Source organism: Toxoplasma gondii, chromosome VIIb, assembly GCF_000006565.2.
Source record: "Toxoplasma gondii ME49 chromosome VIIb, whole genome shotgun sequence".
Lineage (NCBI taxonomy): Eukaryota > Apicomplexa > Conoidasida > Eucoccidiorida > Sarcocystidae > Toxoplasma > Toxoplasma gondii.
The window spans coordinates 1905536-1919517 of NC_031475.1; the positions used below are offsets into that span (position 1 = coordinate 1905536).

Consider the following 13982-nt stretch of genomic DNA (forward strand, 5'->3'; position numbering starts at 1 on the left):
CATAGGTGCGCTGACGTGGTCCTGCAAATAACGTGATTCGGCTGAAAAACCTACGCGGGACATTCAAGACCAACCACATAAACGCGGTCACGAGCGCGGTAATCACCACGATCTTGTGTTTTCTTGAAAGGCACTGGATGGAGTACCTACAACAAAGCAAGCAAACACGCTCATCACGCAGCATGAAAGACGGGCATCAGCCATGCACTGAACCACAAATGTGGGAACCCGAACGTAGCATGACAAGCAGCAACGTGAGGAAGCCTTGAGCCAGGATAATGACTTCATTCGTGTGTGCAGGCTAATCAAATCTACATCTTAACCGCCTGCTTCCCTGAATCCGGGACCCCCCCGTGCTATACGGGCTGAATTTGTTTAGTATGGAAAAAGGGAGCATATGCGTTTCCAACTCAATTGTCCACCACACTGCTGTCACCTTCAGTTTGTTTCTCAATCCTTCCGTTGTGGAGCCACACGCCCATCGAAGGCGTTCTGCCTACAAAACAGAGGACGACAGCCTCGTCTGGCAAAAGGGGGGGCGTCTCAAGTGGGATTACGTTACACCCACCTGCGTGACTGGTACCGTAGAACGAGTCTACAAAGAGTACGATTTAGCAGGGAGGAAACACCTCGTGTCTAAGAGGGTTCTAAGAGCACAACTCTGCTACACCGACCTACTGTCCTTACCATGAACACTTTCTCACTGGCTTCCTTTCAAGTGACACTGATTGTTTGTCTGCATCATCAACGAGGACTCCATGTGCACGTCTCTTCACGTCAAACCGACAACCCTCTTCGACGCTGTCCATATTGGAGAGATCCTCTGCTGTCTCTGTTTCCGTCGAAACGCCTTCGGCGGCAATCAACAGAGAGCAGATGATCCCGAGGAGCCCGAAACCAACCACCAGGCGACTCGTAGACATGGCTTTTTTGCCGTGACCCATGGTGTTGCGTTTTGCGGTTTCTCTGGAATGGAGATTCAGTTATGGAGAACTGGGAAACAAGCGTTGAAAGACGTACACCCAGGATTCACTGAGCATATCCTCGTGGTCGTTTGTCGTTCCTCGCAGACTGCGTGCGCGACGACGGTTCCGAACTGCCAAGACCGATGCTTGCAGACCCAAGCGGATTCTCAACGAGCACAGGCAGCGAAACAGAAAACACAGGACTACTTAGACATGAAAGATGTTAGTGCACATCGCATGGAAGCTGTTACTGCGCCTTGCACAATACAGACACCTGGGCGTATCCAAAAATGCAAGCGAATTAAATGTGTCCTTCCGTTCGGTCCGTGGGTCTGGCGACTTCCGTGACGACTGCTGACGTTCGGCGTCGCCTTCCTCCGAGTCGGGAGGAGTGCGGGTTGTCAGCGACCCGGAAGGGTCTAACTTCCAGTTGCCTCAGACGCCGAAACCCCTACAGGCCGCCGGGCGCCACCACCATCGCAGTCGGAACCGGGGTTCTGTTCGGGCGCCGTCCAGTAGGCGCCAGCTGGGCGTGTGTCTGCAATCGTGTTTGCTCCCGAAACGCACCGACGCAAAGCACGAAGAAGTAACCATATAGGCAACAGGAATGTACCACAGAAGGTGAGATATGTTCTCAAGCACCTGCACGTTTGACTGGGAGCAATCCAGACCGCCACATATCGGAGACAAACTGTAGCCAGCAACCGTGGCGGGCCAGCAGCGTATACGGGATCCTCTCGACGTAAAGAAAGGACCGTTGCGGTGAGACGGATCGGGGAAAAACAGCATGAATAAAAGCTCAAGGCGGACAATATGAGGGAAAGCGAGTCCCTCTCAAACTCACAAATGGTTTTCCTCTCACTATCCGGCTTTTCGTGGTTGTGCGGAGCGTGTCACTGCCGGACTCCATACCTCCTTTGGTGAGTGCTTACAACAGCTAGCTCTCCTGCTGACAGTTCTCTCCCTTTGTTCACATTTGCCGCCCTCTTTCGACGTTATTTAAGGGTGACTCTGTCGGCGTCTGGAGGTTTCTCAGTATCTGTTCGTCCGTGATCGTGGAGTCACTTGAAACGGAAGCGAAATCAACAGCACCCGACACATCCTGTGCGACATGGATTGTGTCTAGACTACCTGGCGAACTTCCTGTGCAACCTCAGCTACTTGGATGGAAATGCACGATCCAGAAACGTGTAGATGCTTCGAGTCAAAGGCGGTGCTTGTCAAATTAGTCGCTAGCGACTTCTGCTGGATTTGTCGCATCCTGCATAGGAATCGAGAGTGGGGGTTTGTGGAAAAAGCCACTGGGTTTTTGCTTGTCTACTTAGAATGTGAGGAAGAGACAAGCGATCATAACTGGACCTTTCACTTGCTCAAATGCAAGTTGTCATTGCACATGATCAATGACAGCCGTCAGCAGACCGCACGCTCCTCATCATAGACGGGTATGGATCGCACTGTTTTGCCGTATCGGAGGCAGTCATCCCCTCAGGGAAGAAGTCCGTTTCCGTAGTCCCGCTCATCCGTTACTTTCTGTAAGACCCCTGACGTCTGTGGACAACTCAGGGGCTACGTGCACCACCTGAACCAGCATTTGCATGCCTATCCGCTTGATAACCAGCTCTTCATTATTCTATCTTTGTGCGACTATCCCCTGCTTTCTGATTGTCGCTTTGTTCACTTGTGTTGCGGACGTGTGTGCCCTCCCTCCCCAAAATTTTTTTGGTGTTTTCCTCCGCGTGTATCTGCCCCTTCTTAGCATTTGTTTATCTGATGCTAACGATATAGGATCCCGTTGGGCATGGCAAAAAGGTGAAAAAGCCAATTTGTGGCAACTGGTCTGAGACCGAGGTGCGAGTCCGAGACGTGTAGTCATGTCAAAGCGGCTTTGACCCTCGAAGGAGAGACGAAGAACTAATGCGTTTTTTTGCTTTTGCCTTTCCCGTATACCGACAGCTGAGAGATCTGACAGGCTTTTCGCCGTTGTTTGAGCACGAAGTGGACTCAATATGCGTAGCTGGGTGGCACAGCACGAAGCGAGTCTTAGTAGAGGCTGCTTTGAAAATATTTTTCGACGGCTCTCGCAGTAAAGAGGCGACGCGCCCTCCAAGAAGACACGTGAATTGTAATAACCACGAATGATGACGAGATGGATGCCACACTCGCCTGGCAAAGGTCCGCTGTGCGTATGTGCGAACAACAAACATGTTCTTGGAAAACAGGAAAGACGCAACGGTTTTGCGAGGCGTTATTCGCCCCTCCTGCAACGCAGCTGCAGGCAAGAAAAAAGCCGGTTTGCATAGACTGCATGACATCTCTGCGAGATCGAGCGTTTCGTCGCTCTTCCAAGGTGTGTAGTTAGATGTTGCATCATCCACAGCAGTACCGACACTAAACACATCGAGACTCAAGAGCTCATCAGCGAATCGATCACCACGGAGTCCGCTATCGTTAAGATAGCTTTGAGAGACTCTCAACCCTCTCTAGTGATAGCAGAACTACAGTTCTTGGAGCCGGCGTGTCTGACACTGCAAGCGAAACGAACGACTGTTCCACCTCTGCGAAGCCCCGCGATGACTCTCTGCCGTGCGAGACAAAGTGCACTTGCGCTTCACGCACAAGGAAGTAGACAGAGATCTACACATGTACACATGAACACGGATTGCTAAAAAGAAAGAAAACATTCCGCGTTTCTCGTTTGTTCTATCTAGATTCAGAGTTTCCCGGCCTTCGGTCGATGTGCGGCGACGCATGCAACGGCGAATTGCGAAGGTCCTAGCCAGGAGAAAAAGAGTCCATACTGCTGCGAAGCCGGCTTCTGTACGAGAATGGATTTATGCCACAATTTGAAACACACTCAAACACACTTGTCTGGTAAAGCGAACGCGACGACTGCGTAGAAGCGGAGGCATTTGTTAGCTACCCGGCATGCGTCGCGAGTCAGCAGTCGCTCTGCGTTCCCTTTCGTTTGCCTTTTGACAGGGAAGCTGTCGTCGCCACCGCGATCTTCTTTCCTCACACGATACGCCGAACACATTTCTTCATTCCTCTTTGGAATTTCGTTCGCCCCGTTGCTGAAGGAGCGTGGTGGTGACCGCTGAGAAAGGGGCACAGACACGGGCGAGAGGCGCCTGTGTACGTCGAACTCGAACGCCGAGGCTGGGTTTCGCTGCCGTTTGAGAGTTGCCTGCAGACTTCAATTCCTGCTCTTGCTGACTGGTTCTTCCTTCATCTTCTTTTCCTCTCCAGGAGTCGCCTAAAATGAATCCGCTTTCTGCCGCTCTCGCGGCCAAGCCGCGAGCGTCGGTCACTAGGCACCAGCGTCGTGTTTTTTCTCAGACTCAGCACGGCCACACTGCCGTGAGCAGAGGTCACGCTGGAACGCCGAGCGACTTGTTTCCATACAGATCTTGCTTTTCGTCAGACAAAGCTGCGGAGAAAAGAATGCCGTTGGGCTTCCTTTCTCGTCAAGGGAGAGCTGTACACGCGACTGCTCGACTCGCTCAAGGAAAACGGGAGACGCTTTGCAGTTCTTCCTGGGCGCATCCAGGGTGTCCGACGACACCCTGGATGTCCGAAGAGGACGTTCCAGGGTTCCGTCGATATCCGCGAGAAAATCGGCAATCCATTCGCCGCCTGGGAACAACGACTTCTCAGCTTCAGTCCGGTGTTCCTCCGTCGTCTCCTCCTTCTGCTTCCTTTTCTTTCACTTCGCTTCCTTCTCCTGCCTTGGCTTTTGCCAGCTCTTTTCTCCGACCTTTGGAAGCTTCTCGTTGTGCCCTGTGCCTGTCGCAGCAGAGGTGGAAGTCCGGAGCGGTGCTCGGTTCAGTCCACAAATCTCCACTCTCACCTTCTCGCCTTCTCTCTTCTTTGTCCGCCTCTTCTCTTGTCTCCTCCCTCTCTTTTTCTTCCTCGTCCTCGTCCGCTTCCGGTTCTGAGTCTCCTGGGTGTTCTCCCGCTGCCACGAGTCACCGCGGGAAGTGCGACTTCCCTCGCCGAGTCTGCATCGTGGGTGCTGGACCAGCAGGTTTTTACTGCGCGAAATATCTGCAGAAGGCGGTGCCGGATCCCAGCAGCTTGCAGGTGGACATGGTCGAAACCCTGCCTTCTCCCTACGGCCTCGTTCGCTATGGAGTCGCACCAGACCACCCAGAAGTGAAGCACGTCACAGAAGACTTTGATTTTGTGAGAACAAAGCAGGGAAGCCGGTCAAGGCAAACAAACGGAGCTCGACAGGGCGAGATAGACGACGAAAAACAGATTCCTACGTTAACCGAAACTGCCATGCTGGGGTGGATATACTGCGACCTGGAAGAAGGAACTGGAGGCTGAACAAGGAGAAACTCTCAGGCAGAGCTCGGGAGTCTAGACGCTCCGCCCACTAAGACGTGGAGCCAAGGACTTCCCTTTATACTGGAGAGCCTTGCGCTGAGTGAATTGACAGAGCAACGCCAGACGAAATGGAAAGAAAACGAAGAGAAAAATCGACGCTCGTGACTGAAGACAAGTGGAACACGACATTTCGTCTGTTGCGCCATGAAAACGTTGATGGAATTATGCGGTGCACCACCGTTACGACAAGGACGTGTGCTCTTCTAATATATATATGTATATATATATATATATGTATATATAACTGCTTCTACAAATCCATGTTTATACATATTCATATATACTTATATATATGTATATGTATGTATATGTATTCACATATGTAGATGCTGTTGGATCATGTTTTCCATACTTTCTGTGCTTCATGTTTCTTCGGGTGTCATTTCGTCTGTTGCCTTCAGGTTGCGAGACAGCCAGGCTTCCGCTTCTTTGGGAATGTCACCTTGGTTAGCAACCACCAGCTTGTAATTCTTCACGAAGACTTTGCATTGCATGCATTTTTTAAACGATTCTCGAGCATTCCTTAGATTCGCTCGCAAACCTACGACTTGCCGTACTTGAGTCCACTCCAGCTCGTCTTTATCCCTACTCTTCTTCCCTCCTTCGTCGAGCGAAGAATCGCCCGCTCAAAGCCTCACAGAGACACGCCCTTCTCGAAGGCGTCAAAATGAATGTATGAATACAGCGGCCTACGTTTATGCATCCTGGCATATATATATATATATATATATATATATATATATATATATTTACACAGTTGCCTGCGCATCACACTTACATGAGTGGAATTGCAGGTGGACGCATAGGCCACATGCGTACAGCCGTTTATATATCTGCATATACACCTGTGTGTAGGCGACGCATCTGTGGGGAGATTCGTCTTCTCTTACCTAGACGTAGGAAACAAACGAGAAGATGCGAGCGTCCACGACGAAGCGCAGAGACTCCCAGTCTCGCACCTTCGCTTTTAAGATGTGTGTGCCGCAAGTCTTCGCGGGAGCCTCCACGTACATGCGCTGTGCTGGGCAGACGAGTGATGCTAGAAACGTAGCTTTTCCTCACATGTCGCGCCTCACACAAGATCGAGGAAATGAGGACGGGGACTGCCGTTTGAGCAAGCCCTTTCAGCGCTTGCCATCTGGCCAAAAATTTGATTTTCCCTGTCTCTCTTTCTTGCTCTCTCAGGGTACAGATATCTCCCTAGACGAACTTCGGTCTCTCTACGACGCCGTCATTCTCGCTTACGGAGCTGCAGGTGAGTCTCTCTTTTCGGTTTTTCGCGGTGTGAATTCGTGTCTTTTTCCGTATGGAGGTTTCTCCTCTTCCGCCGATCTTTCTTTTCTCTGCTTTCCCCCTATGAATTTCCTGTCTTCGCGGATATGACTTTGCGCTGTTTTTGAACTTTTCCTGCTTTCGTGGTGAAACCTTTTTACGATCCTTTCGTGAGTGGAGGTGTCAGCTAGAGATTTGAACGCCTCACTTCCGGATCCGAGACCTCCTGTTTTTCTCACCCACGTGATGGGTCGCATGCGGATGGTTTCCTCGTGGTAAGCTGAGAGGCGAGTACTCCCGTTTGTCTGCGTGCTGCTCGCAGTGCTGAGTCCCTGTTTCTTGATTCTGTTTCTTCCTCTGGGTCTTCTTTGCATTGCAGTCGTCCTGCGTCAGACAGAGAGGACGTCTGCTCCATGCATGCGTTTTACTTGTTTTTTTGGTGTCTTTTTCACCCTCCTCAACGCTCCGGAAAAGGAGACAAACCGCTGCGGATCCCTGGAGTCTCCGACCTTCGCGGCTGCCTGTCTGCACGTGAATTTGTTGGGTTTTACAACGCGCATCCACGCGCGCTCAAGAAGGCGCTTTCTCTCCTTCCGGATCTCGGAGAAGCGCCAGGAGGACTGCAGCCCCCAGCTGCCTGCGTTATCGGGTAATCGTCTTCGAAAGAAGGCAGAGAAACGTTCGTCTGTCGAGCGGCGTTTTGTGGCCTGCAAAAGGTCTCGCGGTTGACCGGAACCGCCAGGCTAGGCCTCCGCTGTTGTACTGGTCGCTTTCTTCGATTCGGGTGGAAACCGTCTTGGGATCTTCCCGGTCGGGGTCTTTTGAGCTCTCTTCTGGTTTTGTGCTTGCCAGTAAACGAAAAACTCAACTGAAACGCGGAAGCGAGAGTCCACGAGAAAGAGCTCAAATCTCATCAAGATGTATACCACGACTCAGCTAAACATTTTATATAAGAGAGAATCCTTCCGTTTCGAACTAGGACATGCGTCGCAATCTGAATTGGGACTCTTCGACGCGGGCAACGTTGAGAACACACAAAAGTTACGTGGGGAGAAAAGCCTTCCGAACCACCAAAATAGACGGCACATCGCAGGCATCCTTAAAGCAACATGGAACAGGAACTGGCCTTGCGAACTGGTGGACAAGGGGCTGATTCTTGTCGTTTAGTGGGGAAAAGCGAGGGGTGATCGAGCCGCACAGAACACCGTTTTATCGAAACCCAAGAGTGTCTGCGCACTTCAATTTGGCCTTCTGCTCGAGCTCCGAGCGTTTCGTTTGCGATGGCGATCGGGTGCATATTCGCAGTTTTGCGAGCATCACGAGCCTGGTTCCGACTTTTAGACTTCCTGTGCTCGACACCGCTCGAGCTTGTTGGTGCCTGTTGCTCCGCTGGGCGCCTCGCCTCTCTGCTTCGCATGGTTTGCCTCTGTTCCTTCCTCACAGGTGGAAAGACCAGCCCCGTTCTCGCGTCTCCGCGAGTCAGGCCGGAACTCACAAGAGACTCGGCTGCCTCTCTCGCGTGCCTCTGTGCTTCTCAGAAACGGAAATGTAGCTCTAGATGTGGCGCGACTACTCGTCAAGGCGAGAGAGAAACTGCATACGACCGATATCCACCATCGCGCGCTGGATTGGTTTTCGCACGCTCGCATCCGACATGTTTCTGTGATCGGAAGACGTGGATGGATGCAGTCCTCGTTTTCCAACAAGGAACTTCGAGAGGTAAAACACCGGCAGAAGATGTGCAGCGGGCATGGACGTGTGTTGTCGCCGCTGCTTTTGCGGCGCCCAGAAGGCGTTTTACCTAGTGGCGGTTCCTCAGCCCAGTCAGCTAGTCGTCTCCGAGTAGGGAAACCTTCTGATATGTTCTAAAGTAAAGTGCGTCCCTGAGGAAGTGAGTCATCCGAGGACTCAAGAGGACGCGACTGCCAAGGATTCCCTACCGTTTGAAGTTGACTCTACGTATTTGGTGTATGTGCATGATTTTTCACAACAGAAGCTTAACTCGTGGCACAACAGATGTTTCAACACTTTAAAAACGCGCCTGCACTGGCAAAAAATGAACATCAATCAACACAGTCTATCACGCGTCCGCCTTCGGACCTGTGTGCCGCAATCTCTCCTGCGGGCAATCGTCTTCATGCCCTTGCCTTGACATAAACGCTCAGGTGCGGATCTGTCTTGCGTTTTTGGTGGTTAAGCACACAACGTCTTTGCAGATATCCTTCGGATGCTTCCGTATATTATGGACCTGGCAGGACAGAGACACAGAGAGAAGTACCTTGGGCTGCTTCTCCGGATTTTTCTCTCGGTTCCTTGACTACACCTCTGCGGGTCTCTCTTTCCCTCCTGTGGTGTCGGCCGAGAGTCCGTTCTTTCTCGTTTTTGCCGACATAAATGTTTCTTCCGTCTGGAGGCATGTTGTCTTTCCTCGCTCTCCACTGGTCTTGAGGCCCATCGACGCTTTCGAAATTGCCTTTTTCCTCGACAGCTCGTGACAGACGACAAGATTCTCGCCGTCGTCGATCCAGACGACTTCTCCGCAAGTCTCACAGAAGCTTCTTTGAAAGAACTTCAAGTACGGCCATGCAAATCAGAGACTTCCCCCATCGACTCTCCTCTTTTGAGCACGCGTTACCGTCCATTTCGTCGCTGTCACATCCTTCACAACCCTATCGCAAACAGAAGTCACTTCTCTCTGTCTACATGTGTGTACGTATGCATGTGTGCGTACGTATGTCCGTATTTGCGAAGGTAATCTAATATGTAACTCCGTTCGTGGAAATCAAAAGAGCTTTCACTGCTTGTATTTATGAAACGTACCAAATGAGTTCACGAATGGTAATAGGAAATAGGAGATCGCGTTAGTTCGTGGGAAAGCGACTTGCGAACCACCAATATAGATTGATACAGAGAAGTACGTATGCACTTATGTATGTACATGCACACGTATACGTATGCATTTTTATTTATGTGGGTGTTTTTATTTATGTACATATATAGTACGCGATACACGGAAATAACTGTTGATCGAGGATGCGTCCCAGGATGTCTGGAAGTCGCTGCGTATGTGCATGCGTCGGCTGGCGTGTCTCTGTTTTCTTTTTCGCAGGACTCGCGTCTGAAGCAACGGTCTCGTGCGTTGTTTGAGCAGATGGTCGACAATGTAAGTTGGAAACACCAAGGATCTCATGGTCTCCATTCTACAAAAACATCATCACCTGAAGTCACGACAGGCAACTGTGCTGCACGCGTTCCTCACATATCCGTTTTTATACTCGTCTGTGTGCATATCTCGAGACAGAACGTTGTGTACATCGCTGCATGTACGAAAGTACAAGGAGATCTATTTTTATTTACAAATGTATTTATGTCTAGACTTGTATCTGCGCGAATACGCACGCGTATTGGGAGATACGCACACTTTGCATGTCCGTGTTTACACAGAGACCTCCATAGTTTCAGTTATAGGAGATGGCCTCTGCACCTGGGCAGCGGTAGCTGCTCGTGGTCAGACGAGAGAAGAGAGGAGGCAATGGAGGAGAAGCACATAGCGTCATGTTGCGTTTTCTCTCGTGTTTCGTGAACGTTGACTGAAATGCATCAGTACGTTTATATCTTTGACTTTGCATGTATACGCATTTCCAAATGGCGCACTTGTCGTTTTCTGCAGTGGGACAAGCGCGAGAGTCTGGACAGACCGGTTGTTCATCTTCGTTTTCTGACGTCTCCCATTCGCGCCTTGCCTCATCGAGACGGTGGGCTTCTCTTTTTTCAGCATGGATCTACTGAACGCAGCGAATGCGAAACTTTTGTATCCTTCAAGTTCGGGGCGTTTCTCTGTCCTGCTTTCAAGTCGCCCGTCTTCCTCGGATTCTCCTTTTTCCTGCTGAAACCCACCGTTGGCCCTCATCATAGCCTTTGCTCACTTCCAGGGCATCGTTTTTCGTTTCGTCTTTTATGTCGAGTGGACGTTCTTCAACGCATAAAGGCGACAAGCGTCGTCAGTGGTCGTGCATCGACGCTGCTACATTTCAGCTGGATAGTCTCACTCTCCGCAGGCGTCTCAGCCGGGCCGTGCGTGTGGGCCAACGTCTTCCTGTCCTTGCGTTTTGTTCCTTTCTGCGGTTGTTCTTCTTCTCCCATTCACATTCAATCGCGTTCGCCTCGCTTACTTGCTTCCTTTACATATAAATCGCATCCTCCGATTCATCCGACCTCCAGTTAAGAGGTACAAACCACCAAGTTCTCTACGATTGCTGTACGCCACCACCCCACTCGAGTGACAGCTAAACGTTCTGTCCGTTTTGCGCATCTCACTGAGCGCTTCACCTTTTTGATAAGAAGCCTCTGTTCTTCTCGTTCGCTCTCTCGGAGCTCACTGGATACGTTTTGCGTGAGAGAACGCCTGTCTTCCTCTCCGTTGTTTCAGACGCGTCTCGCCTAGGGTCTTTGGAGGTGGTGCGGAATCGCCTCGAAGGCCCAGCAGGCGCGCAGATGGCCGTGCCCGAAGAAAAGGCGAATCTGCTGGAGCAGAAGGCTCTGCGAAAGGGAGAACAGAGAGAACATCTTCCGGAAGAGGACGAACGAACGAGAAGAAACTTGTCATCCTCGACGCATGAGAACAGACTCCATACCATAGACAGAGACACGCCTACAGCATCGCTCTCTAATACATCGTCTTCATCTTCCGTCCTACCTGCTTCGCTGCTTATTTGGAGTATCGGTTTCAAGCCTGTGCATGCAGCGGATTTGAATTTGCCTCTCGTTGAAAGCACAGGAGCCCTCGTGAACGATAGAGGAAGAGTTGTCGCGCCAGTGGTACGTCGTCGACTTTATATAATGTTTTTATTTCCTCGTTTTCTCTCTATTCTTCTTTCTTCGTCTTTCTTCTTCGGTCCCCTTCTCTTTCATCACCTCTCGTTTCCGGCCTCTGCTTTTCTTATTTGTTCTCATCTTTCCTTTCGCTTTCACTTGTAGTTCCTTGTGTGCGTGCAGCTCACTGCGGTGGTTACTGCACTCTTCTTCCTTTCCTCTCCACGTGTCTGTATTCATCTGTCCGTCTCTCTCTCCCTCCTTGTCTCCTTCTTTCTCTTTCTCCCGCTGTACTGTTCTGTCCCTTTCTGTGCAGTTCGCTCCGCACTTCATCCTGAATTCTCTCGTGTGGTCCTCAGCGTCGGCTTTGCACCGACAACCTTGTGTATTTCCATGGTGACTACGTTGGTCTTTTCGCGTTTCTTTGGCTCTTTGCAAACGCGTGCTTGTCTTGTTCTCTCCTCAGCTCTCTGTCTGCCTGCAGCGTGCACTCTTCTGTTTATTTGTAGAGGGACGAAAGAAAACGAATTACACTTGGTGGAGTGTATGCAAGCGGCTGGGTCCGGCGAGGTCCGCGGGGAGTGATTGCAACCAACGTCATGGACGCTCGAGAGACAGCTGACCGCGTTCTCTCTGACCTCGACCTTTCGACTTTTTCAATTTCTTTTGCCGGTGCTGGACCTGACTCCCGAGCTTTCGCTTCTCCCCCGAGCGCTTCTCGCGCGTCCCCGTCACCCGCCAGTGTGCATGAAGCCGTAGGACCCTCTTCAGGCGTTGCGGCCGACGCGCGAGAACAAGGGGAGAAGAGAAGGGAGACAAAACATGCGACAGGGAAGAGAGAAGGTCTTCAGCAGCGCAGAGAGGCAAACGCGCTGCCGGAGCAGCCGCCTCGGTCTCTCGATACACTCCTTCGACAGAGAGCTGTCCAGCCTGTGAACTACACTGGCTGGCTACGCGTGAAAGAAGAAGAAAAGCGGCGAGGCAAATGTCGAGACAAGTCTGCAGAGAAGATCGCGTGCGTCGAGGAAATGCTGAAAATCGCGCAAGACAGACAGTCCGACGGAGATTCAAGGCTGTGAAAAGCCAAGTCGCTTCACTCTGACTTGCGGGATGAGATATCCGTGGCAACTCCTCAGGGGAAAACACTATCAAAGGCAACTCGCTGGATGTACACAGAAACCTGTAGTCGTTTGTATCCGTCGTTTCCAAAAGACGCCTATCTTTTTCCCCTCAAAGGCATCAGCGAGGTATCAGTAAAAACATGAGCATATATATATATATATAGAGAGAGAGAGAGAGATATAGATATATGTATATTTAGATATAGAGATGTCGTGTAACTGAGAAACGCTAGGGATATATATATATATATATATATGCTGTATGTGTGCATCTATAAATTGATGCAAAAGAACACTGCATGCGATTTGAGAATCATGGAGGCCGCTATCGAAATGTGCACATCTTTATACTCATATGTACATACATGCATGCAGCGAAATCCATCTGTATCTGCGTCTATCTATCGGCCCATCTATCTGTCTTTCGATTTATCTCTATATATGTATCTTTCTATCTCTATGTCTTCCATATCTCTCTGTCGATATCTCTGTATGCATGTAGCGAACGAGTCGAGAGGTAGACTCGAGTTTTGCGCGCAGGAAGGGGATAGAGAAAGGTCTTTTCTGTACACTCGTGCCTGCGTCGCACACTGCAGTTTCGTTGAACTTGGAAGTTGTTCTTTTCAGCAGATTGCCGCGGAAGCTACACACAGCTGCGTCCCACTCAACTTTGGATGGCTTGATGCGTCAGTGAGGCCTCTGTCTCAGGCGGTTTTCTCCGAGACGACAGGGAAGAACAGAAGGCGGGCAGAACCCCGCAGAAGCACAGAACGACAGAAAAGATAAAAGGCAGGACCACCTGAGAGGGAGAACGAGCGAGGATGACAGAAAGAGAGGAGAGGGCGAACGAAAAGAGAGAGAAAGAAGAGGAAGATGAAAGGAAGGAAAGAGACTGGAAGAGAAAGAGAATGGGAGGAGAGGAGAAGAGGAAAGAAACAAGAGGAGGAGAAAGAGAACGAAGAAGAGAGACTGGACGTGACGACGAAAGAAAGAGAACAAAGGATGGTGAACGAGGAAGAAGGGGAAACGGAGCAGGGGGAGCACGACAGAAAATGAGAGAGACGAGCGAGAACGGGAGGCAGCGACAACGTTCGAAAGAGAGAAGAGAAGTCAGACATACGAGGGAAGTCAGGCAAGAGGGACGAAGGCGAGAAACGACACTGTTGTAGCGAGGTGACAGTGTCGAGCCCTGTTCTGTAGAAGCCTCTGTTCACGAGAAGCGGAGAAAGAAAGCGTTTTCAGACTTTGTCTGGAAACGCATTTCGATTCATATCAGAACGCTTCAAGAAAGATCAACAGCATGGCGTTTCGCTGACGCTTAGTTCCCTTCTTTCCCGCAGAAAAACAAATGGCAGCCGGCAATCCGTGAAGACCGCGTCTGTCCATCGCAAACACCCGAAACTATGGAGAAGAGACTCGAAAG

General features: G+C 50.6%; 1 protein-coding gene across 1 annotated transcript; it reads left to right on the top strand.

Moving 5' to 3' along the window:
- Window positions 1-4223: 4223 nt before the first annotated feature.
- Window positions 4224-12517, top strand: TGME49_261030 (pyridine nucleotide-disulfide oxidoreductase domain-containing protein; the record flags this gene model as incomplete). The annotated part of the gene is made up of 10 exons (XM_018781253.1): window positions 4224-5147; window positions 5756-5800; window positions 6540-6609; window positions 7101-7275; window positions 8165-8345; window positions 9115-9201; window positions 9736-9789; window positions 10297-10381; window positions 11056-11444; window positions 11948-12517. The coding sequence occupies 10 exons, from the start codon at window positions 4224-4226 to the stop codon at window positions 12515-12517; spliced, it is 2580 nt and encodes an 859-aa protein (XP_018637088.1).
- Window positions 12518-13982: the final 1465 nt, after the last annotated feature.